Genomic DNA, 25587 nt, shown 5'->3' with positions numbered 1-25587 from the left:
ATGGAAATTGGTAGTTTCACACCGCTTAGAAAGGTGGTGGATTTAAATCGAGGCCATCAACCGTCAATTTGAACGCATCATTCCTTGAATAACTCCCTGCAACATCTAAGTCCAGCCTGCCCCGTTCGCAATCCTCGAAATCCACTTCTGTAATTAATATATGATCACAACTATCATCATCTGAGACGTTCCAGAGTGGACCCGCCAAAACATTTCCCATGGGGCCTACTATGCAAGAACCACCACAAGACACGTATGGGTCGGATAACAACGATGTTGTCGCTACCCCTTGGCCATCTGCGGTATGGTCTGGCCATGTAATTTCGTGCTCATCTTTCGTTATTATGGATTTTCTGTGGCATTTTTTGCAACCAGAAGGGGATGTGGGATGGGTTTGGGTGTGGGGGACGGAATTTACGAATGGATCTGCATCTGGCTCCCGACCAGCCACTCCGTCTATGGTGGTGCTGGGGGCATCCTCGTCGACTTCAGGGAATGGATGGATTCCACCATCCGATTCGGGAAGGTCTTCTGTCGTACTGGTAGCGGAGGCGGTGGTATTTGGATCACTGCAAGGCCACACAATCTCGTGGGATCCTTCTAACGTAGTTATCGAGGACTTTCTTCCTGGTAGCACCGGTCGACAGCTGATTGGGCGACTTGACGTTTTGTTTTTAGCCACAGGGTGACTTGAGGGGTTCCTGGACTTTTGACGTTTCGTGATCCATGACGGAAGTTCGCTTTGGCGAACACACTGGTTGGCGCTGAGAACAATAGTCCTTCCTTCAAATGCTACAGTGCGCATCAACGGTAGCCAGGTATCACGCCCATCTGCAGTTGGAGCGAGGTAGAGGTTCACATTCTGGGAATATAGGCTCTGTCGTAAAAGGGGCATGAAATTCTCCCAGCAAATAGCTGCTGCCAGGGTGATCTTTACCCCATTAATCTCTGTAGTAACAGCCTTGAGAGTTGAAGGAGATCCCTGTGCCCACACCAGCCGTTCAGTGCCAGTTGGCATCACTTTTCTTCTTTTCCCTAGAGTTTCTCTCTTGGGGTCCACGTATACAACTGAACAGTACAGACTCCCACCAGCTCTCTCAATCAAGCCAACAATGAGCAACATTCCCGTCTCCCGCGCAACCCGTTCCAAATATTCCCTTGTCCCATCACCGCGGTAATTCTTCCCCTTCGCGACAGGCAGGGCTCGTTCGATAAAATCATCTCCGGCGCCGGCAGGGGTATCCCCAAGGTCAACTGCGGAGTGGTAGTAGTTTAGATACTGGTCACGGCCATGGGGGTCGCGAGCTCCAACAGAACCTCCGAAGGTGCATGTCCGAGGATACCCGCCCAAATACGCCTCTGGAAAAAGGAGAACTTGAGCCCCTCGGGACGCAGCTAGGTGGGAGGTGCGCTCTAGAGCCCGTAGAGTTTCAGGCAACGTGTTGCGGGTTCGCGATTGAGCAACGGCGACATTGAGCTTTTGCGGCATGGCTGGAATGAATTCCAAGGCGTTGGTGAAACGGCTGCAGAGTAGGCTGCAGTGATCAGGCGCCGTGATTTTATATGGTGATTAGCAGAGCACGTCGCAAAATCCGTTCCACACCGGTTACTGAGCAGCAAGACAGCCTTTGACGAAAGTTGAGCCGAGGGATGAGGTCAAGATAAGGTGTCGGTAGTTAATTTCCCACCGCGTCTAAAGTGATGATGTAATAAATCCATGCTAGTCAGTCAGTTCTTGGGCAGAGCAACTTTCTTGGACGAAGTTAACTAAACTACAACCGGAAATTCGTGTACAGCGGATCCCAGTCCCGGATTCCCAAGGATAGGAGACGAATGCGATATTTGGTTCAAACTGCTAATCATTGAGGATTTCTTGTCAGTGGAACAAGGTAGTGGAATGATAAGACACTTGTTGACAACGCACCCGCTGGGGCACTTTGATGCGCGGATTCAAAAGCAACGAAGTCTACATTCGATTGAGAAACTATGAAGGCGATAAAAGCTTCCTCATCCAATGACGGGAGCATAAAAACTCCTTTGTTTTTCTTTGGCGATAACCAAAGGCACGAAGAAACATAAGAAAGTGTAAAATAAAAACGAAAGATTTCAAATTCATGTTTCAACTGATATATTACGATCCCAGAATCCTGGAAGAAAGGAAGGTTGGACGGGATCGTACTCAAAGATCGTTGAAGGGAAGGATTCCTTTATTCTCGTCTCGAACAGGCCAAGCCCTTAACCGCCTAAACCTCTATGGGAGGTAGGGGAAAATGGAATGGAGTGCATCCAGCTCAAGATCGGACGATTGAAGCAAAACGTAGACAGATCGAGCGAGGAAAGAGACACTTTTTTTTGAAATAGTTCCTGGAGAGAACCTCGATAAAGGGTAATTCGCATAGAGCTCTGAAGTGAGGGATGACAACCTCAAGTTCATGCCAAAATAATAAATTAGTTTCCTTTAAAGTTTCCGTTAACTCAACATAGTTGAAAGGTGTCAAAAAGGGACATCGGCTTGCGCCACCGCCAGAATATACCGGGAAACAAAAACAACCATTGGGCTCCGGAACAGAGCTGCTCATTGGTATTAGCGTACATGGCAAGCTAAAAGGAGAAAACATAAAACGCCAAATTGCCCTCCAAACCCGCATCAGTAAGCAACCTTGGTACGCATATCCTAGAGAATAGTAATGTCAGCGACGGTTTCGTGAAACCAGAAAGGGATACTAAAACAGAAGGGTAAAACATACTGCAATTTTCCGCTCAATTTCTCGTACCGACCTGTCCAACTCTCCAGCAATTTGTTGTTTCTTGTCATTTGGAAGCAAAAGATAGGTTTCGCAGAGATCGCCATCGATGGTGCCCTTTGCGGGAGCATAGTAACTCCTATATATTAGATGATCTCGTCCAGCGAGCGGAGGATTCTGGGCGGCAAGCTGCATCTCGAGACTTTGGAAAAAATCCACTTCTTCCCGGCTAATGAATGGTATCAACATCCCCACCGTCCCTTGAAGTCCTGTCCAGACGAGGATATCTCGTCCCCCCGTGACTAATTGTGCCTTCTGTATGCTGGTGGGCAAATCCTGGGGATAGAAGTGAGCAACGAGATTTAGTCTGTTCGGGGCACCTTGAAGGTATTGTCGCTCATGAATTAGATGGGCCCCTGACCCATCCTCATCAGCTTCTTCCGATGCCTTGGCGGGACACCGGAGCAGCCACAGATTCCCAAACTTGTCTCCTCCAGCAACAGTTTCGTAATCCACCATTGTCGTGCAAGTGGTCCAACGGGAAATAACATCATCAACGAATGGAATCAGGCGATTTTCCTGAGACTTGTAGACGACATACGTGACGCTTTCCTGAACATCGCTCACGATAATCCGACTGCCTTGTGTTTGCAGGCCGACAACAAGGTGCGGGACAACTGAAGCCTGGCACTTACGGAGCATTTGCCTCATTCCCAAGTCGTAAATTCTGACATCTGTGCCAATACCTGCCAGAAGACGCCCCTGAAAGCCAAGAAGAGCCACGGGTGGTTGCTCAACCTTCGTTTTATGAATGAATTCCAGTTCTTTGCCGTCTTCCTGGAACCGGTAGATATGGATAAACCCAGCTGAACATGATCGGGGATTAACTACCATATCTTTTCCAGTCCCTACTACCAAGAATGTTTCATCATCTTGGCTCGAGAACGAGACAGCGGCCACACTAACGGCAGCTTCATTTTCTTCCAGCTCTATCTGCGAAACTACGCTTTTTGAATTTACTGGATCGACAATCTGTATGCATGACGCCCAATGTCCCGTTCCTCGTGGATAGCCAAAGTCCTCGGGTGGTAACACCGTTGCATCGCCGTTGACAGCATCTGAGTCGTTGAGAAGCTTGGTCCTTGTTGCCGGCGAAAGGATATTATTGTCTGCTTCAATGACATAAAAGAGTGGCTGCTCAGGGTGTTTAATGAATTGGCGCGGTGTGTAAGTGAGCGAGATTGTCTCTTGAAGCAGATTGTTCTCCAATTTTTCAATAGAGAATATTCTTTTCGTAACAATGTCAGCAATTTTGAACGAGAATATGGGATAAAAAACAAAATAACAACTCGGAAACAGCGCATGCTTAGGTTGATTTCAGCAGGAACAATTGAATATTTAGTAATTTTATACCGCATAGTCAACGTTGTGACTCGGGAAAATATTTCATCACGTAAACTTCTCACAGGCTCAAATGCATCACTTAAGACAAATAAATTAAAATCACGTACCTCAGGTTTTGTCCTTGGATACCAACCATGCCTTCAACGCACTGCTCACTGCTGAAGTTCCAACCCCATTCTAGACCGACATAATCTAAAGGTGTAAGCATAAATGCCTTCGTTTGGAGATCCGAATACCCAAGCCAAGGACGTGAGCTCAACGCGAGAACGGCCTTTTGCTCCTTAACAGAAACTTGGAAGAGTTTAACAGGCTTTAAACCGAGGAATCTGGTGCGAGTATCGGATAGTTCTCCCGTCACCTCATCAAGCACCGTGCGAAGATAGATGCCCGAATAGAGGCCGATATGTAGATAAAGCGTGGACCCACCAGACGTGGAATCAGCCATTGCCATAATTGACAGTGCAGATGGAGCGGATGTAAGTGCCTGGACGGACTTATTTCCGAGTGTTGAGTCCGGATCAAGGCTCAGAATTCTGACGGTAGAGTCGTCGCAGCCCACAGCGAGGAAAGAACTCCTTGCACGCCCTTTCGGAACCTCTCCCAGGCTGAGACAAGTAACTGTGCCGGACATTTCTCTTTTCTCATCGTACTCCGCAAGAGAACCATCCGTGTCCATTTCAAAGTACACAATCTCCCCAGAGCTTAGTGCAACGGCGACTTGCCGCTCATTTGTAGTCGCAGCAACAATGGAACGATGCTGAGGGGCAGGCCATTCGTTCACTCGTCTATCTGCATGGATATGTCGTATTCCCTTGGGATGCACTTGGATGAGAGAATCCTCTCCAAGTTGCTGAACCGCCAGGGTTGGTGCCGAGGATAGGAAGCCGGTATCTGTGACTTCTTCCACAGTTTCTCCAATACTGAGGACGAGAGTGCCATTGGAAAAAGACAAAATAATGTAAGCATCGAATTCGTCCTCGCGAGTGAGCTTAGAGGTCCAAACTGCAGATGGAACACTCGGTAGTTCCGACTCCACGATTTCAGTAACTTCCAAGCCGTGCTTAAGAGTCCTGAAGCTGCTCCTTGCCCCTGTACCACAAATAGTATATATTTGGGGTGCATCATCTTCCGTCAAGTTTGTGATCTTGCAATCCATCAATGGATTGAGAGAATTCACATTTTCGACAAGATGCACATTTTCAGAGAGTCGTGGGTGGAAATAAACAGGAGGCAGCGGTTCAGAAGGATTGGCGGAGAACGAGTCGCTAGTAAACTCGATTTCATCGTCATCATCTCCCAGTTTTTCAAATTGGTAAAAGTGATGATTTCCCGTTTCACTGGCGACGAAAAGGAACCCGCTCTTCAAAATGCATAAACTTGAAGCGATTGGAACGGTGTCGAAATATTTGAGTTTTAATCTTCTGACTTCCCCTGTTATTTGTCCGTTATCATCTTCAACCATATCAATAGTAACCTTGAAGAGATCACCGTCCTCGGTTTGCAGCAAGAAGAAAAAGGCGCCGCGCATTTTATGCATGACTCCGGCGACAATACATCGTTTTCTCTCTGGGTTTTCCGTAGGTCCACTGCGACGGGGTATCGGTACGCGGAAGGCATCCTGATTTGAGTGACGGTAGGTGATGTTGTCCTCAGCACACACAAGACAACCACTAGGACCATCTGCACCACCAGGAACCTGGAATAGCATAGTTGCGGAGCGGTCAACAGGATCCGACCATTTCCTAACAACATGGTTCAACCCTAGATCGAGCTCGTAATAAACTAATTGCTTTTCAAGCTCCTCATAGGCTTGCCCAGTTGGGTCTTGGTCGGCTTCAGTGTATTCAACTTCCAAAGCCGCAAATATCGGATTGTCATAACCGACATCCAGAGCTGTCAAGGCGAAAACCAGAGTCTGGGGTTTATGGGCCTCCAATGGCGAGGATATCGTCAACTCAGCTTGTGTATTTCGGTTGAGGACATAGACCAACTTGTTTTTCTCCACCGAGGCAATTAAACATGCTCTTCCTTTTGGATCAACAGCTAAGTACTGACCAGGGATAACGCGTCGAATGCCCGATTTCCCGAAAGTCTCGAGATGGATTCTGTTGAATCGGTTCTGGGAAGGTACATATTCGATGATGGTAATCCGCCCAGAGTCAGATCCGATGATGATGTAATCTATATGAGACACATTCAGCATAGCTCTCAACCAAAGCTGACAGAGAAGAAGGACAGGATCCAGGAGTGCGGTGTGGGCTTGCGCGCAACAACAGGAGCTCGAGCTGTCCCAAGAGCTTGAAGAATCACTAAAGTGGTCTTGACAAAAGCGATGGGTTAGAACATACCTTTGCTGCCACCAGCTAGCCTAAATGCCGCGAGCGTCCGGATAATGCCAAACACATCTTGAGAAAACAGAGTTCTAATTTTTCCCTGTGTCGGGTCTGGCCGGTGGATTGTGAGCTTCGAACCAGACGCAGTGACGATCTGCTGTTCCTTAGTCCCCGCGAACTGGCCCAAAATTGCTTGAGTAATCGCTGTAGGGGGCTGGATGGTCAACGAGTACATAAACAACGACGAGGTGGTCGCCATGCTGGGCAATATGAAACCGGGAGATGACTATGCCAGACGACTGCAAGGGATCTGACACCGGGCTACCAGTGGGTCAATGGCATTGTCATCGGTGTATTAGAGACTCCACATCCCACTCCAAGGTAATCCCTAGCCACTTGGTTGTAGTGGAATTGGTTAGCGGGACAGGACAGCTTCGTGAATGTTCCAAGGTTGCCGATATCCGTGGGCATGTGCAGCTGTGTGTGTGAGATTCCAATGTTAATCAGATTGAAGTCGAAGGTTTGTGCAGTTTCGGTGTTGTTCCATGCGACTCTAGTGGCACAGGCTCCATTTCGGTAATATGTGGCGCCGACCCGGCCCAGTACTACGTCTTGGCTGGCGGGAGATACTTACTAGGCACCGGATATCGTCGCCTTCAACTTCAGCTTCAACTTTCAAAGTGACACCCCGTTGCTGCTTCACTTGAATATAGGCAGCTCTCCCTATCGCACATCTCTGGGTCTATATTCACAAGATAGCGCCTTGATTTGGCGCTGAATTTGTTTCTTCGCCTTTGTGAACGCCCTACACACCCTTGGAATCTCGACCCAACCGTCCTACCTTGCTCTCAATCGTCATGTCGGAGGACGGTTCTAAGACAGAGGAATCGCCCATCACTTTCCATGTCAAATCCTCAAATGATGTCAAATACACTCTGACACTGGACCCGTCTACCACGATTGGTGATCTCAAAGCAAAACTAGCTGGTGCAGACTATGCTGACGTACCGGCAGAACGACAACGTCTGATCTATTCTGGTCGAGTACTCAAGGATGGCGATACGCTAGCTACTCACAAAGTGAAAGATGGCCATGCCATTCATCTTGTAAAGAGCGCCGTGCAACGCCCAACTCCCACATTTCAAGGCTCAAGCACCGCATCCGGGGACAGGCCAGCGCAGGCCCGCACATCACTGGCGGCTAACGTGCCTACCAACATCGCTGCCGGTACAGGAAATAATCCTCTAGCAGGGCTCACAGGCGCGAGATATGCTGGATTTGCGCAGTTGCCAGGTGCTGGGATGTTTGGACCCGACGGTGGCGTAAGTTGGAAAATCCTCCTTCACACACTCCCAAAACATGATCTAACTATGCTAACGTTTCGTATAGATGGGACCACCTCCAGATTCAGAAGAAATGATAAACATGCTTGAAAACCCTCAATTCCAGTCAACGATGAATGAAGCATTGCAAAATCCTCAACTTGTTGATTTGATGATTCAACAAAACCCAATGCTGCGGGAAATGGGACCGAGTGTTCGCCAAATGATGCAGTCCCCAGCATTCCGCCGAATGTTGACAGACCCGAATGCCATCCGCCAAATGACGCAAATGCAGAGAGCTATGGGGTTGGATCGTGGCGGAGGGTTTGGCGGTGGAAGCGCATTTCCCGCCCCTGGAATAACGAATACGACACCTGAGGAAAATCGTAGTAGCCAAAATAATGAGAATCCATCTGCAACTGCCACCAACGATACCCAAAATCTATTCAATATGTTTGGTATGCCAGGCGCTCAAGGAGGTGGTGCCGCTGCAAATCCATTTACCGCTCTCTTCGGTGCCCCTCCGGCATTTGGCGCAATGCCTCCTTCACAAACGCCAGCTGGCGATAACAATAGTACAGGAACAACTCAGGACGGAACTACTGGATCTAACCCTCCGCCAAACCCGTTCGCATCGTTATTTAACCCCGCACTCTTTGGCCAACCTGGAGCCAATCCAACCAACCCAAATCAACAGCAACAGCAGCAGCAACAACCACCTCAAAACCCCGCCAACCCCTTCTCAAATCTGCAAAACAACCCATTCCTCCAAGACCCCGCTCTGCTCTCACAGATGTTACAGTTGATAGGCGGCGGTGGCCAAATCCCTGCGGCCGGCACAGATCCAGGCGCCAACGCGCTTGCAGCCCTATTTAGGGGCACAGGCACCAGCAGCCCAGCTCCTCAAGATACACGACCACCGGAAGAAATATATGCGGAGCAACTACGGCAACTAAACGAGATGGGCTTTCATGAATTCGAGCGGAATGTTGAGGCGTTGAGAAGGACAGGCGGGAGTGTGCAGGGGGCTATTGAATATTTACTTTCGCATCCATCATGAGATTTTTCTTTCTTTCTTTTTACTTTCTCCATTTCCCCACAATGGATGAAGGAAGCGCGGTTTTAATATTGGCGAGTTATGTTTTCTTTGTTATCCTTGGTTTTTTCTTGCGGTAATGTTATCTCGATCCCCAATCCCCGACTAAGGGGGAATTAAGTTGCTCTGCAACTGTTGTGAAATCTATAAGTTTCTGTGTTGCGCCATGTAGTCAAAATATTGATGCGGTCTTTAAAGCTTCTTCTTTCAATATGCCTTAACATTCATTCCCCTTGGTTTCCTATCCTCTTCCACTCATTGGGTGTAGCTCGTTAATGACATACGAACAATGAACTTTCCTTCCTATCATTACCAATTAGCACTGTGATTAGCATACGGTTGTTGTCCTTTTCTGCTCTTCCATCTGTAAAAATTATGATGGACCAATTCCTCTAAAAAAAATCGGTGTAATTTCATAGAGCTCTATTAACGCCATGGCATCAATATCTTCGCGAAAGCCATATCTGGCTAATTTGAAATATTGACAGTCCATCTTGTACAGGCGCCTTCAATATCCCCAACAGCACAATCACTAAAGAACCGCTAAAATAAAGCCCTCGGATTCAATATCTTTTGCCAAATTTATCGTTGTAATGATAGACAGACACACTCGTGATCCGATCATTAATTACTCTAGAGGAACCAGCGCTTTCACCCAGAAAAGGCTGCGCTCCCCTGTCGGTGAACAGCTCTGCATTTTCCCATGATATGCTGTAGTTAGCACAATAAGGGAACCGACGGGTCGAAATGAAGGTTCCATAGCAGGGTTCGGATCATTCCCATGATTGTTAAATAAATACTTAGCTAAAAGCCAAGCCGTTGGCTTGTGAAACCCGTTAACAATGTATGTTGTTAAATAGCGAAAATAACCAAGTCACAGAAAAATGGCCGAGATAACCTTAGTGGAACGGGAGTGGATTGATCGTGAAGTTATTTATCATAGTGTTCAAAAATGGCATTGAAGTTTTGGGCAAGAAGTTGCCGAAGAAAAGTTAGTTACTGATTCAATTCCGCTCCGTAAACTCTCCTCTTGCGTCCGTATCCACGGACATTTATGCTTCAACTGTGAGAATACCACGGAGTACCAGTGTTTTCTGATTCATATATATGTTGTTTACTCAGTCACCTAACATAATATCAGGGCGGTGCCCATTTCCGTACATCGAAAAAGGGGACGGACACTTAATTAGCAACCCTCAATCGAGCAACTTCATATTAATAACATCATACCACACTCACCTTGTTTCTCGCTGCTAACATCAAACAGCACAAATATATAAAGTGCAAAGAAAGACCTGTGGATAATTGGCTGCTCCATACCCCCGTGAGCAAGTCTGAATATTTCAGTATTTCTGACTTTAAAAGATGACCTGGACGGACCAGTTTCAGTCATGCAATGTATACAGTGTCTCTCAATCGAACTTTGGGGGAAGTTAGTAGACAGACTCAGCACGAAAACCACCGAATCCGATCAGCAGGGCCCGACTTTCCCTTCTCTCTCTTCTATCCAGGGGAAATAACCTAGATGCGCTCAAAATACCTTCCCCATTAAGGCCTCTATGACCGTTTCATTTGGGCTACAGCTCTTTCAACATCGGCCGGCAGCACAGTCCAAAGTCAGGCGCACGCGGTTTCCAGCCTAGCTGTCTGACGCCCAGAGATACACACCTAGCCATCCGGGTTCAAAAACTTCCCGGAAGCATTTTTCATCGTAGGATACAGTTTTGGCATCGAGCTGTAGCCAGCCCTGCTCGATGCCTAGCCGACAAATGGCTTCAGCAGCCTCTTTCCATCTGACTTCGTCCGCGACAGCGAAGTAGAAACCCTATGTTTTGTCAGAGGAGCCATGTTAACAGCAAGGGAGGGTTTTATCTTTCAGCTCCTTCCCACTCTTAAGATCCTCGCCACTCTTCAAGATAATATTTTCAAGCACTAGCAGAAACAAATCAACTACATCATTCGGGTGCGTGCGTGACAGCGCGGAGATTCTCACCCGCCCCAATATAGAAAGACTCCTTGGTCCGCCATAAGAGCTCCAGATATCGGGGCACGAGAAAGGACTCCCTGCCTGCCAGCACCAGTACCTCGCCCTGTAGATGTCTGGCGGACAGATGTTGATGGTCTTAATCACGTCATTGGATGCGTCCATGATACGCCGGTCGATGGCATGGTGCAGAGCGGTGTCCGGAAGGTCATACATTCTCTGGATATCATCAATATCAGACAAGATTTTCAGGTTGGGTTTAGGATCCCACGGATTTGCTAGGTGATCAGAAATGCACCCGGTTCCCGTTAAGGGAATCAGGAAGCATAGGCTGGTTTTTCTGGAGAGTCCTGACAGAATGGCGTTGGCTCAACCTTCGTGGCCAATGTCGCCAGTGTCTAAAATTAAAAAAAAAAAAAAAAAAAAAAAAAAAAAAAAAACGTCTCAGTCCATGGCTCTTTTTAAAAGAATCCAAATACGCATGTATATGTAGATAGATAGATGGGGCATTGTCATACGGATTACTATGTCAGCCTCTTCAGATGCGGGTGCAATCTCGTCTGCATCGTTGAAAGTTCCTCTGATAACATGAATTGCGGGGTAGTAACTAGTTATCTTTCTTTGAACTCTTGCGAGACAGTTCGCAGAAGGGCCGAAATCTGGAACGTTGGGAATTTATGAACGATGGCTTCCTGGAACACTTCCGCCAATATATCCCGTTGCACCTGTTCTATAGCAAAGTCAGTCCTCGCACACCTCGTAATGGTTGGGATGGACTTCTACATGAATAGCTTCTTGGAGGTCGTCGTCCGAACAAATGTGATTATTATCCTGCTGGAATGATTGCAGTTGAAAACTGATTCTGTGCTCACAAGCATCAGTAGCTATTGACGACATTATTTTTAAACAACGGGAAGGGCTTTGTCTAGATAAATCATAGTCTCTTGGTGATTATAAATATCCAACACTAGGGATTTGAATTCTGCCGTAGATATTTCCTCTTGAAGATCTACCAGGTCGTTGGAGCGTGTGGGTTGCATATTCGACACAATTCCATGCCGTCGAAGATCTCTGGCTGAGTGTTTTGACAACGATTTTCCTGTTCGGCTAAATAGCTATAAACCGTGGGAAGAGATTTTCTAAGCTGCCCAGCCGTTCAAGGAGAGTTAGTTAAATAATCACCCCATTGTAGATGTCAGCCATAACTTTGGGAGGATAAATAAAATAAACAGTCCCGTCCAATGTCGGGCCATTGGATATATTATTTACTCGAAATCCACAATAGTTACCTATCAAAACAATGGGGATTACGGCATGTGATCTCAAACGGTGGAGAACCATAAATAGGGATGGATACACGCAAGAGGAAACAAAGTACACATACATCATCTTCGGCCAAAGGGAAATGGGATCAGGATACCATTCCCAGCCTGTTCTATGTCATTCTTTGGAATTGCGTAGGCCAGCGCGAAGTCTGAATTGGGTTATGGAAAGGGGTCTCCCCCGGAATTTGAACGATTCCTCTTCGCATATTTACCGTTTAGTTAAATAGAGACAGGCAAGGCAAGGCTTTTGCTCCTCTTGAATAAACCGACAAAGCCATGAAGAGCAACGATCCTGATCCAAGAACAGAAGCTGGGGTATGCATCAATAGGCAGAACAGCTGCCTGATTGAAAAGAATGCCCTAGATACATCTGAGTGTAACCCTACAGCAAGGGGACTTGTTCAGTTTCATGGGACGGTTGTCTTCACGGCCCACAGGGTAGCTCCAAACTCAATATCGCGGGTGCCACCGACTCGGCTTAACATTTGGTGTGGGGTAAAGAGAAGGGAGAGACGATGGAATACAGCTTCATGAGGGCTTTTAGGTGAATGAAAAATAAAAATAATTAATTAATTAAATTGAATTTTACCTTTCGAACTGTGACTACTTCTGCTTTATATATGGATCTTGGAACCTTGAGAGTTGTTCAGCAAAACTGGGGGTATTCACCTCGAATATATACATCTGTTCATAACGTTGGAGTGAGAGACTTGGTTAAATAGTCTGGTTTCTCCCTTAGCACATTTAACGAGACCCCTTACACATCTCATCGGTGCTAAATTAACTGGGACTATGATTGGGCGTTTTTGGCACAAACCCCCGTATTAATAAGAGTCGGTTCAAATCCTCATCGGATTCGGCTCTTCTGATTTTGTTACTGTGGGTGATGCAGCTCTACGCTAACCAGGGAAATGGCCCCCAGACTGCAAGGGCTTCAATGGAAAAGTAATAGAAGTGGAGTAAAAAAAAGAAGCCACTGGCTGCAGGTTAATTTCGAGCGGTGAGTTTTTGCATCATATTTGCAGCAAGACAATCACAGTGGGAGGGGGATATACTATTGGAGAGCAAAAAGTGCTCCACGGCTTGCCACAAACAACGCCATGGAACTCTTGTGGATATCTCAGGAAACTGCCCATATCGTACATTGGAATTGGAATAGGGAAACCTCTCCGTAATCTCCTCGGGATATTTCAATTGTATTGGAGGTTGATTTTGTGTTACCACTTGGGTGGCAGAGATCATCAGACGGCTCCCCCAAATTGTTTCCAAAATATATCTTCATGGCAAACCCATCGGATGCATAGAGGTCACATAAAGCGTAATCTTCTATCTAACCACCCGAGAGTTGGAATTCTGAATCGTCGAAGCGCCGAAAGACAGTTAAAATGCCATTTTGGTTGTAGGAGATATTTATATAACCTTGGAAAACGGCAGGCCTAGCCTGATCGGGCAAAGTGTCACCAACGGCCTGGCTTGGCCGAGGGACCGACAGGTGGCTGAACTGCTCGAACTTCAGTGGTAACATCCGAATTTCTTGCCAGTTAATCACCACTTCTCATATTTCCCCCTCTCCGCAGTGTCGAGGTACCATTCACGATAGCTGTGTGGCATTTTTCTTGAGACCATTGACCCTTCTTTCTGAACTGTTAAATTAGCCCTTGGTCCTGCGCCCTACTGCAGGGCATGGGGTCTCTCTCAAAGCTTGTTGAGATAAAAAGTGGATGTCCTCATCTTCATCTGGAACATTTGTCCTCTGCACCGCTCTCAGTCCTAATCCTAATCCTATAGGTACTCTGTGCCAATTACGCTCTTTACTGCCGCGGAGCCGAAAGCTCTATACATTACACCGATCTACCCTGGAGAAGTAACGGCCAAACGACCAGCTGTTTCGCGCTTATGCCATAGTTCTGTGCCCCCACTCCAAGTTGTTGCCAGAGGCATAACCCCGTCCAAGATGGTGATCCCTGATATTCGGATACGAATGCACTTCCTAGTATTGGCGTTGGCATCGCTTGCTTTGGCTTCCACCTCCAAAGCTTTCTACATCCCTGGTACGAGATCTCAGCGAAACCCAGCTTTTTTCTAGCTGAGTCGAACATTAACAACTAACACGAACCTCCCTTCGCTAGGATACTCTACCAAAAGTTACCGGGACGGCGATGACATCCCAGTATTGGTAAATAAGATATTTTCTGACAACAGCCAGCTCCAGTATGCCTATTTCGAGCTTCCGTTCGTATGTCCTCCCACGGGCCAGAAGCGCGGCAGCTCTCCTTTCGGTAGCGGCCACAGCATATCACTCAATCTCGGCGAGGTGCTTCGTGGGGACCGGATTATGACCTCCGATTTCGATGTTGTGATGGGGAAGGATGTCGAGTGCCAGTTCTTATGTGTTCGTAAAGTCGATCGCAAGGGCGTCAAGTGGGGCAAGGAACTCATATCCGACGGATATCTTGCAGAGTGGATTATGGACAACCTCCCTGGTGCAACAAGTTTTGTCACTGTGGACCGGTCACAAAAATACTATGCCACTGGCTTCAAGCTGGGATATCTTGATTTTTCTCCAGTCGACGGCAAAGCTAGATACTTTATAAACAATCACTTCACATTTGTTATCCGCTGGCGCGAAGCACCGGGTAAAGCTGGTGCACAGGGTGGAAAGGCGATTGTGGGTTTCGAGATCCATCCCAAAAGTATCTATACAAATGATAGGGTTGACGGCGGTTGTCCCAAAAGAGTCCAAGGTGACCATGCTGGCTTGGAATTATATCTTGCCCCAAATAACACGAGGCTCGCACAACAATACCCTGGCGCATCTTACCTCCCGGAAGACGACGTGGATGAAGATGATGGAGCCACCCTCTCCATCCCATACACCTATTCCGTGTACTTCCGGAAAGAAGACACAGTCGAGTGGTCGAATCGGTGGGATTTATATTTCAATAACCAAGCAGAAGGCAACATGACTCACTGGCTGGCAATCTTGAATTCCTTAATAATATCTGGAATGCTGGGTGTCACAGTGTTCGTAATATGGAGTAGAACGGCTCAAGGAGACGTGAAGGGTCGTAGAGATGTATCGATGGAGGAGGGAAAGATCAAATTGAGGCACCGCAAATCCAAAAGTGGATCCAGAACTCCAAAATCCGGAGAAAAGTCACCCAACGGGCTTCTTAGCGACGCGGAAGCAGACGAACTCGATTCTGAAGATGAGCTCGAGGATGTCGCCGGGTGGAAACTTCTACATGGAGATGTCTTTCGCACACCGGAATATAGCGGATTGCTTGCACCCCTCGTTGGATCAGGGATGCAACTACTTTTCATGGCCACCATCCTCCTGATATTGAGCTGCTTTGGAGTGCTAAACCCAAGCTTTCGCGGTGGCTTTATTAGTGTTGGCGTAGGACTTTTCGTTTTCGCAGGCTTATTCTCTGGCTACTTTTCTGGAAGACTTTACAAGACATTTGGCGGCCAAAACTGGTGGAAAAACACCATGATCGTAAGTCTAACAATCTTCTTTTCTCTTCTTTCTTTTTTAATTTTAATTTTAACTTTCTTTTGTGCAATGGATGTGTGGGTGTGTACCCAATGCTAAAATTCTCCTTACAGACCGCCCTTTTATTCCCAGGACTACTCTTTTGCCTAATTTTCTTTTTGAACCTTTTCGTGTGGGCTCAGGCGTCCAGCACAGCCCTGCCATTCGGCACTCTTGTTGGCCTGGCTGCTCTCTGGTTCCTTATCCAGGTCCCCCTCGTCTATATCGGTAGCTGGGTTGGATATATGCGGGTGAAACCCTGGGACCATCCAACACGAACGAACGCAATCCCAAGACAGATTCCCCCTCAATCCTGGTATCTGAGATCTGTATCCGGGACTCTTCTTACCGGACTTGGGCCGTTCGCTGTACTTTTTGTCGAGCTGCTTTTCGTCTTCAGGAACCTTCTACAGGACAAAAGCGGATACTACTATGTATTTGGATACTTCAGTGTGGTATGCACGATTTTAATCATTACTGTCGCCGAAGTTACAATCATTGCGACATACGACCGATTATGCGGCGAAGTAAGTTTCCTTTTTCTTTCTTTCTTTCTTTCTTTCTTTCTTTCTTTCTTTTTTTTTTTTTTTGGCTTCCCCTTGATTACCATTTCACCCGTTTGAGCCACAACGCAACCTCTACTGAACACCTTTTCTCGCCATTAGAATCACCACTGGTGGTGGCAAAGCTTCTTTACAGGCGGGAGCAGTGCATTTTGGATCTTCATGTACTGCATATGGTACTACTACGCCAAACTCCATGTCCGCGGGTTTGTCTCAAGTCTGTTATTCTTTAGCTACAGCTTCCTCGGTTGCGCTGTGTATGGCCTATTAACCGGCACCGTTGGGTTTCTGTCTGCCTATGCATTTATTCGCCGTATATACAGGTATGACTTTCATCTTTACCGTTTTTCTGGACTGCCTACTTCCCACCCTCTGCAGTTGCAATTTCGTTTCCGTTGTGAATGCTAACAAAATGTAAATATCACAGCTCTGCAAAAGTTGACTAGCGACTGAACCAACAAGTCTACCATTCCCTTTTTTCAACACAAACAACATGGTTTCATCTATCCTAATTTCTATTAGACTCCCACTTGAACCAACTGAAACCCTTCGTTTTTGCCTAGAAATGTTAAGGTATAAAACAGGTTAATCAAACTATCAACCAACCAACAGCATCTCATCTCCCCTTTCCTTGCCTCTCCTCTATGTATAATGAAGCTACTGGATGGAAAATACGGCTCCTCCTTTTCTTTTCTTGTGTTTTTCTGGTGTTTTGGTCCTGATTTCCAACCGCTGATATGAATACTACTGTTATTACTTCGCCATTGTCCTTATTATTGATTGAATTGCATTTCAGCGCTGCTGACTGATGAGTTTGCCAAAGAACCAAGTTCTTTTGTCTCTTTTCCCTTTTAATGCCACTGCTATATTTTTATATATATTTTTTTTATTTTTATATTTTTTATTCTAATTTATTCTTATTCATTATTTTTATTATTTTTATTATTTTTTTTATAATTTTTTTGGAATAATATTAGAAACCTGAAAATTTTGTTCTTTTAAGTTACCCTATCCTTGTTCGATTTCATTGAGTTGTCTTTGCTTCTCGCTGTCGCACAGGGCTCCAATTCTTTCCATTTCTGCATGTTGTGTTTTGTCCCCTTCTCTTCTTTCTGGCTTCTATGTGCAGTAAGTTTTTACATCTTTGAATAAATTAAATCACTGCCCACTTCAGCAAGATGGTTGCTGAATGATATCCGTGCAGTTTACAGCCACCAAAATCAGCGCGTGTGTCATTTCCGATATTAGGGCTTGGGTAGTGCGAAAGTGCTCAAGCAAGTTTTTCAATATCTTTTATGTAAAACCTCCAGAATGATTTTACCTCCCGTTGATTTCGCCCTCCATTTAGTTTCAAGTTCATCTCGTGGGCAGATTTTAGACCTTAAATGCGTCCACCTGGTTTATCTGGCTTATCGACTCTTTCACTTGAACTTTTCAAGCCTTGGTTCAGCTATCTCTGTAACTATTCAATAATTTGAACAGGCTGATGTTTGACAGATACTAGCAAATTCAAAGCCACGAGCTGAATTAAGTTCAGATTTTCAAACCGGAACTCTCCAACTCCGTTCAGAACATAGATGGAGTCTCTTCTGTGTTCACCCCACTGGGTGGATAGAGGGCCACTGGAAGAAAAAACCAAAGACAGGAGGCTGATATATAGATAGTCCAAAAATGACTGGATGATACATTCAGGTGCTATTACTGTACATATAAGCAAGGAACCCCTAAAGATGAGAAAACCCTGTGCTAACAGAAATAGTGTAGATGCTCAATATGTTCGCTCTTAAATCTCTAAGGCATATCCACAATGCTTTCCGTTGGAAAAAGAAAGGATTAAATAAAACAGAAACAGGAAACCCCTTAATACAGATGAAGTGGCAAGTGACGTCGGAAAGCAAAACTGAAAACATAGAGAAGAGTGCGCCTAATATTATTCCTGATACATTCGTTTGTTTCATTTTCTCCTCGATCTAAAGCAAATACGCCAAGCCAAGTTTATTGAATGGAAAAAAAAAAAAGAAAAAGAAAAAGAAAATGGCCTTTCCCACTGAACTCGCATCATGATGTTGGTTCGAGATTCGATCATCTGCCTTTACTTAGGGTGGCCTGTTTCTTAGGTTGATCACGGTCGGGTGGTTAATCCGCTGCATAATTACAATCTGAGGCTGAGGTGTTATTCCTGGCGAATATGACTTTATGCCCATACCAGCTTGGGCGAATTGGTAGGAGTAGGAGGAGCTGTTATCGTTATCATTATTGAGCGTTGTTGATGATGGGAAACCGCGGTGGGGGTTGTGGGCGTCCTTCGAACAATCGTCTCCACCAGGCTGGAGGGTCCAGCGGTCTATGCCCACCATGGAGGGAAGGGTAAACATCCGAAAAGAAGTACCAAATGTGACCGACAACGACGCCGCAGAGTTCATCCTTTGGAATGATGCCATGTACCACGAGGCTGAATGCGATCAGAACCCATGGAAGGTAGGGAGCGGTGAATACCAGCAAGCCAAGGAAGTTGAGTCTTGTTTCTGGATTGCGTCGGCTCCAGATGTAGACCAGGCTTGAGGAGAGGGCTGAGCCTAGGAATGGCAGCGAGAGCAAAGGCGATATGAGGAGGAGGAATGAAGTGGCGTATAGAAGGAGCCAGGAGAAGTCGGCTGAGGAGTGGCCTGATGCTTCTTCCAAGAGGCGTGAGTATCTTTGGAGGAAGAAGACGTGGAAGATAAGGTCTAGGCTCAACGGGCCAAAGTAGATGAATGTTGTAACGAGCCGCCAGTACTGTTAGAAAGAAGAAAAAAACGGAGAATATCATCAGAATACAACTCGTGTATAAATCCAGAGCATCATGATAATAAGCAACAATTGGAAGGTGACCTCTCACCTGTGACTTGATGTATACTGAGCGGAAACTGTAGAACAGCTGGAAGGGAGTGACAACATCACACTGAACCAGGATGGAGGTCACTACAGTCGCAACCGTCCACCATCGTGTACAAGGAGGCATCTCATAGAACCATTGCTCCAGAGGGAACTGGCCTCCACCCAGAGGGACATTACCCCAGACAGCGGCCATGGGTGGGTGCCTGGTTGGAAAGGCTGGCGAGCGGTGCTATCTGTCGATCTAGGCTATGGTTGCAGGAATGAAAGAGTTAGATCACTAATAGTAAATTTAGTTAACAAATTCCCTGTTGAACTGAGAGGATAACAATTGACGTTAAAATGTCAACTTCGTGATGAGGTAATGTAGTTAGTTAATCCATTAGTTAGTTGACTATAGTTTAGTTACAAGCAAAAACCCCAATGAGTGAACACACACTCAAACCACCCACATAGGCTAGATGTTAATTCAAATTATCTATACTCAACAACCCCTAATTAAATTAGGTTGAGGAACCTTATTCTTGTATGTCTGAGAGAACCGCAGCAATTGCTGCATGGGGCTCATGAGCATGGCAAAGACTCAGAGTGTGAAGGCCTAAGTTAAGAGATTGAATGACAGGCCATGAAATAGATTCAACGAGTGAAATAATAAAATGCTGAGCCCTAATTAGGCCTGCTGCGCGTTGAATCCTGCAGATAGATCTTTTGTTGTATTTTTACTTCTTTTTCTCATTTGCAGCAAAAAATTTCTGATATTATTTTTTATATTATAGTGATATTGATTATTCTATATTTATAAATCATAGCTTCAGCAATTGAGGATGCTTCTTGATTTTTAATGACAGTTATTGCTAGCTCAAAAGTCTTCTCTCTATCTCTATGGAGTTTCTTGCATTTTCCCTGCGAGTCGGTGACATTATTGTATGTTGAAGAAGTTAATTGATTTTTCTAGTTCTGCGTTCAATTTAGGTGTTACACTCAATTTTCACTCATACATTGGCCACGACATTCGGAGTAACAGATAATCCACATCCGATACCCAAAATCCGCGCTAGTCCGTTCCCTGCCTAGTGTGTTATCCCGTGTCTCTTCCAACGCGTAACCAACGAACTAATTAATTAGTCAGTTAACTAAAGTGGCCCCTTATGTAAGCCCTCGCGTTCCGTGCGCATTCAACTAACCAACCTCCTCAATATAATCCGGGAAACCTCCCAAGCCACCCGATTTTCTCTCTCCCTTTCTTCCAAGTTCCCTCTGCTGCTGGGCAGTTAGTTGTTCGCGCCATTCCGTATTGCGATCTCTTTTGCAATTGCTAGATCCTCTTTTCCTACAACCCGAGCAAACCTTCGTCGTCGTATATTCGGTCACCTACCTAAACACAATACTTAAAAAGAACAAATATCCCCTCCTTAAATATCACCCACGCGACAGCTTCGAGATTATCACGCACACTCAATTGCTGACCGCCAATACTTCGAGGGCGCTATACTAGACTTGCCACAGCTCCTACAGCTTCTTGTTTACTTTCCTCTCAAGCTCAACTTGCCTTGCGCGCTCGGAAACCCTCCCAACGTGCTTGCGCAAGTCCACACCAGCCGGTCGCTCATATTTACAATGTCATCGAGGGGTCGCGGCGGGAGACCAGTACCGGCAGGTAGTCCACAGGCACGACGGACAAGTGGCGGAGGAGTTGGCTCAAGATCTGAATCTGCAGTTGCCGGACCGTCGTCGAGAGGAGGAATCTCAAAGGTGAAGAAAACTGGAAGGGATGGGAAGGGCGTAGGTGATCGGACTACTGACATACAACGTATGTTATAACATGTTATATTCTCTCCATTCCGTGCCGGGATGTATTTCCTTTTGGAAATCCTCACACATAGCCCAATTGACCCCTCGCAACCATGATACCATCTCAAACTATTAAACTAACATCCCTAATTCCCCATATCCAGCGGGCGACCCACTGCCCCGTCGTCATCGCTATCGACCAGGCACAGTAGCCCTTAAGGAAATCCGCCGCTATCAAAAATCATGGGACCTTCTCCTCCTCAAACTCCCCTTTGCCCGTCTAGTCCGTGAGGTCGCCGTCGACCTCCTGCCCGCCGGCGTCGGGGAGGAGCTTCGATGGCAGTCCCAAGCTATCCAAGCCCTACAAGAGGCTGCAGAAGCGTTTCTCGTCCACCTATTCGAAGACACGAACTTATGCGCCATACATGCAAAGAGAGTAACTATTATGCAAAAGGATATACAATTAGCACGGCGGATACGCGGTGCTTGGGCTGGTTTGGGATGATTCGCAACGTTACGGATCGGATCCAAATCCTCGAGTATTTTTTGTTCTCTTTTGTGTCCCAGAAGAAGGGGAAACGAGTTGTAAAAAGGATGTATATAGATATGTGTGATTCCTCCGCCTTCTGTCCTGTTCTTTTTCTTTTCGCATCTGTCATTGTGCTTCTTCCCCTGAAGCGTTTCTTTTCCCCCTTTGCCTCTATATTTCATTCTTGCATTGGGAAGGCATTTGGGTGGTCGGTCAACCGGGTATATACAACTTGTTATTTTATTTTGGTGTTCTTGGAAGGGGGGAGGGGGCATTACCGGCTAAATACGTTCCGTGCTGGGATTTTTTTGGGCGTATGGGAGTTTGTATCTATTTTCTTTTTGCCGTTCCTCGATTTTCTTGCCAATTGGGGTGGACAAAAGTTAATATGGGCGAGGAACGAGGAACGAGGGTAGAGTCATGGCATTGACTAAGTGCGACTCCGTATTATCTTCCACTGTTCATGTCGGTTAAGAATTGTACAGATACCTTCCTTTTCTCTTCTTTTCACTTCTATCTCGTTTCCTTCTCGAACTTGGTTCTGTTTTATCAACCGCTTCCCTATATTTCACTGCTTGTCCCTGTTGCGATAAAGCCTGAACGACCCAGGATGGAAGGGAATCACGATGACATTAACTCTATTTATATAGGTTGGAAGAGTTAAACAATAATCAAGATCCGAAACTCACTGCGTCCTGAAGATGGAGAAGAAATAAAGCACAGACACGTCAAGGCAACCTTGAATCACCGGTATATATAGCCCAGCTCTAGAACGCCAACCATGTAGGGTAGATTCCATACATATATCACCACAAGGACAGCATAAAAAGAAGAGCAATAAATAAACCAAGTCTAGCATTCATTACCCTACTCTAAACGTAAGGGGTATCTCATCAAATCTCCACAGCCTTCTTAATCATTTCCGACGACCGCCCACCACCCGGCTCACCTCCTGGCCCATTATTAGACGCAGAAGAGCTAGATTTCATCTTCTTCAACACAGGCGGTAACCCCAACAGCGCAATATCCGCCTGCTCCCTCGTTGCTCTCGCCTCCCCTGTTTTCCCCTGCGAGTCCAAAGTAGCCGCTAGCAGCTCCTCAGTAACAGATATCCACAGTTTATCATCTGCCTTCCTAGCCATGGCCCGGGCAGCCTTGGCGCTTTTCTCAGACTGCTCACCCACGACGCCCCGGAAGTATTTCCAGCTCATAAAAGTCAGTGCGATACAGGTTACTTGGCTGTTGCTGATTGCCGTGGCGGCTTGGAGAGAATGGTGAAGGTCGCGTTTGGTTTGGATTGTGGATTCTGGGTGCGTGGTGGCTGATATCAGGAAATAGGCGGCCTGGATGTATTTGTTTGAGCTTGTGCGGCAAAAGGGTTCTATCGAGGAGAGGGTCTTGGAGGCAGCGGAGTGGGAGAGGCGGGAGGGATCACGTAATATCAGGGCCGAATTGAGGGCGGCAAGTATGGCGGTGTCACGTCGCGGATCATTGCGGGAGGACTTGCTGGTAAATTGATTGAGAGCGAAAATGGGTCCTTGGAAAGTTGTGAGTGCGGCTTTGAGATCACCTGTGCCTTGGGAGATAATGCCGTTTGCGTATTCCATGAGACATTTGGTTGTTTCATCTAAATTATCTCCCAGCTCAGATGAGGCTGCACGCAGTTCATTTAGCGTCTGGCGAGCGAGGGCCCAATCGGTTCGGGCAGAGGCAAGGAAAATTAACTGTAGGAGCATATTGCAGTACAAAGCTCGTCGCCATTCGATCCTCACCGCAGCAGATGATAGTGACTCGGGAATTTCTTGTGGGGTTTTGAAATTACCTGTCGTTCTGTCAGTGAGATTCTTGTAGAATCGTATCAGGGATTGCTATTTGCTCACTTCTAATCATTTTTAATCCCTCACTAAGGTACTTCTCAGACTTGTGACCATCTTGTGAGTTTTTTGCTGTTAATGTGACAGAGCTCAGAAAATAGCACAAGGCATAGAGATCATGCTCCGGAAGCCAGCTTAGTACCAGTGATACATTTCCATCGCTGACTTGTAGAATATCTGTGGGCTCCACGGCTGACGGCGACAGAGTTTTATGGCTAAGTGGTATTGAAAAGCTTCCGTCACTCTGCCAGTGTGGATCATCTATCTTCTGATCCATTACCTTTTGCATTATCTGAAGCTTTTCCGCTGATTGCTTGACATCATACTCAAGCAGGCTGCAACATATATCCATAATTTGGATCATTGTACTTATTTGTGGAATGTCGAGCACCCTGTCGTCAAGCTGGTAGCTCCTCGCTGTAGCTAAAGCTCGTTGTGCTTGCTCGATAGAATCATGACCTGAAGAATGCTGCAGGCGTACTAGGGCTTCGATTACCGAAGAAACAACAAGCACTGCTCTGTCCCCGCTGCGGCTAGCCAGGGAGGAAACCTTCTGTAGGTTCAGGATGGCGGCGGAAGTATCTTGCTGTGAGGAGGAGGAAAGTGAGAGTGTAACTCGAAGTAGACGGAAAGCATATTCCCAGGCAGTATGGCGATATCTGATACTGTCAGAAAACATCTCGGTGTTTTAAGGATTAACTAAGCTCACCCTTCAATGTCACGAATAACACCATCCACATGCTTCATTGCAGCCTTTGGGTTTGACTTATATAAAATGCGGGCAAGCAGCTGCTGCATACAATATTTTAAATCATACATACGGTTCTAGAGGGGATAGTCAGTTAGGGAAATAGACGAGTTTAAGCAGAGGGATCTGGCTGACTCTTTCACATAAATCAACCTACTTCCCACGTTAGCATATTTTTGTAAAATAAGAGGATACCCTTAGCCTTACCCCTTTACTCAGGGCGCTCTCCGCCTCGGAGTCATTTTCTGTTTCTTCGTATAATATCCTGGCATACCGTAGCCGCACCAGCGCTTCGGTTCGGGGTTGTAATTTCCAGTTCTTTTTCGAAGAATCAGCAAAACCTAATTTACACTTGTATGGGTGGAGAGGGGGCGGGTGACTGATATGGGTAGAAAGTCAAACCTTCAGTACTGCGTTCAGGCAAGCCAGACCAGTAGCTATGAGCTTGTAGTACTCGTCTGTCTCTACCTCATTACGCTCAACTGCAAGTGCTGTGCCTTGGCTGTGAGCCGCATCGATATACTCATCTGCCAGCGACAGAAGCAGCACATGGTAATCAATTGCGGGTTTTCCAACTCCTGGGTCGTGTTGTTGGGGTTGTGGCATCTTCACGGGGGATTTGGAGCGCATGTGTTTCAGGGATGGTGACTTTCTAGGTGGAGCTTGAAGACCTGGCGTGCTTCGCTGTTGCAAACCGCTCACTGATCTCTGCTGATGCAAAGTGGGCTGCGGTTTTATTACAGCCTGAGGGTACACCTGAGGAGACTGTGGGTAGGAGGCAGGTTGAGGCTGTGATTGAGGTCGGGGGGGTAGTTGCATGGGATACTGCTGCTGAGGCGACGGATATGTATCGGGTCGGTTTGGGACAGAATAATATTGCGGAGACGGAGCTCCGCCGTATTGAAGCGGTGCATTATTGGAGGGCGGAGGGCGAGCTTGGATTAGCCGCGGTGTGTAATTTGGGGAGGGTTGATTTACTGTCTGTTGTTGTTGATAAGGTGAGTATTGCTGCGACGCGTAGGGAGCCGCGGGCAAAACATTCGGGGAATGGGCGACAGGCTTTGAATATGCCGGATACGAATCATTTTGACTGAAGTCGTAATGGTGCTGCGCGGGTGGTAATCGCGGTTGTTGCGCGTGCGACTGAGGCCGGATACTGGGATGGAGTTGTGTCTGGGGGTATTGACCTCCATGCGGAGGCTGGTAAGGCATGATTGAAGGGACTGGGAGACAAAGTCTTAACATACAGACGAATCTGTTTAAGCCCGGCAACTTTTTCGCCAAATAAATCTCTGGATTCTACGATCCCCACCCAACAACATCTTCAACAGCTTGCGCTTCAAATCTCATTTGGGAGTTCGAGGAAAAGGCGAAGAGGCGGAGCGCCAAGAATCAGGTGACCTGCGGTTCACGAGTCATACAACTATCTGGATCTTATATTCATTTGATAACTATCCTTTTCTAC

The 25587-nt window shown here is 46.5% G+C and overlaps 8 protein-coding genes across 8 annotated transcripts; 3 read left to right on the top strand and 5 right to left on the bottom strand.

Moving 5' to 3' along the window:
• Window positions 1-25: 25 nt before the first annotated feature.
• Window positions 26-1489, bottom strand: PADG_04797 (uncharacterized protein; the record flags this gene model as incomplete). The annotated part of the gene is made up of 1 exon (XM_010761843.1): window positions 26-1489. The coding sequence occupies one exon, from the start codon at window positions 1487-1489 to the stop codon at window positions 26-28; it is 1464 nt and encodes a 487-aa protein (XP_010760145.1).
• A 1234-nt stretch (window positions 1490-2723) lies between these two features.
• PADG_04796 (pre-mRNA-splicing factor rse1) lies at window positions 2724-6740 on the bottom strand (the record flags this gene model as incomplete). Its single annotated transcript, XM_010762080.1, has 3 exons — window positions 2724-4032; window positions 4256-6329; window positions 6497-6740. 3 exons carry the CDS (start codon window positions 6738-6740, stop codon window positions 2724-2726), a joined length of 3627 nt encoding a protein of 1208 aa, XP_010760382.1.
• A 598-nt stretch (window positions 6741-7338) lies between these two features.
• On the top strand, window positions 7339-8863 carry PADG_04795 (ubiquitin domain-containing protein DSK2; the record flags this gene model as incomplete). Its single annotated transcript, XM_010762079.1, has 2 exons — window positions 7339-7803; window positions 7871-8863. The coding sequence occupies 2 exons, from the start codon at window positions 7339-7341 to the stop codon at window positions 8861-8863; spliced, it is 1458 nt and encodes a 485-aa protein (XP_010760381.1).
• A 1675-nt stretch (window positions 8864-10538) lies between these two features.
• PADG_04794 (uncharacterized protein) lies at window positions 10539-11099 on the bottom strand (the record flags this gene model as incomplete). Its single annotated transcript, XM_010761842.1, has 2 exons — window positions 10539-10724; window positions 10893-11099. The coding sequence occupies 2 exons, from the start codon at window positions 11097-11099 to the stop codon at window positions 10539-10541; spliced, it is 393 nt and encodes a 130-aa protein (XP_010760144.1).
• A 3063-nt stretch (window positions 11100-14162) lies between these two features.
• PADG_04793 (uncharacterized protein) lies at window positions 14163-16752 on the top strand (the record flags this gene model as incomplete). Its single annotated transcript, XM_010761841.1, has 5 exons — window positions 14163-14259; window positions 14338-15707; window positions 15818-16270; window positions 16409-16629; window positions 16734-16752. 5 exons carry the CDS (start codon window positions 14163-14165, stop codon window positions 16750-16752), a joined length of 2160 nt encoding a protein of 719 aa, XP_010760143.1.
• Window positions 16753-18559: 1807 nt separating this feature from the next.
• On the bottom strand, window positions 18560-19376 carry PADG_11825 (uncharacterized protein; the record flags this gene model as incomplete). The annotated part of the gene is made up of 2 exons (XM_010762242.1): window positions 18560-19081; window positions 19185-19376. 2 exons carry the CDS (start codon window positions 19374-19376, stop codon window positions 18560-18562), a joined length of 714 nt encoding a protein of 237 aa, XP_010760544.1.
• A 1421-nt stretch (window positions 19377-20797) lies between these two features.
• On the top strand, window positions 20798-21476 carry PADG_04791 (histone H3-like centromeric protein CSE4; the record flags this gene model as incomplete). The annotated part of the gene is made up of 2 exons (XM_010761840.1): window positions 20798-20990; window positions 21136-21476. 2 exons carry the CDS (start codon window positions 20798-20800, stop codon window positions 21474-21476), a joined length of 534 nt encoding a protein of 177 aa, XP_010760142.1.
• A 917-nt stretch (window positions 21477-22393) lies between these two features.
• PADG_04790 (uncharacterized protein) lies at window positions 22394-25334 on the bottom strand (the record flags this gene model as incomplete). The annotated part of the gene is made up of 6 exons (XM_010761839.1): window positions 22394-23322; window positions 23381-24033; window positions 24084-24199; window positions 24258-24275; window positions 24330-24440; window positions 24525-25334. The coding sequence occupies 6 exons, from the start codon at window positions 25332-25334 to the stop codon at window positions 22394-22396; spliced, it is 2637 nt and encodes an 878-aa protein (XP_010760141.1).
• Window positions 25335-25587: the final 253 nt, after the last annotated feature.

This window comes from Paracoccidioides brasiliensis (genome assembly GCF_000150735.1).
Source record: "Paracoccidioides brasiliensis Pb18 unplaced genomic scaffold supercont2.5, whole genome shotgun sequence".
In the NCBI taxonomy this organism is placed as follows: domain Eukaryota; kingdom Fungi; phylum Ascomycota; class Eurotiomycetes; order Onygenales; family Ajellomycetaceae; genus Paracoccidioides; species Paracoccidioides brasiliensis.
Note: the sequence above shows the minus strand (reverse complement) of the source record. Positions and strands in the feature narration are given on the sequence as shown.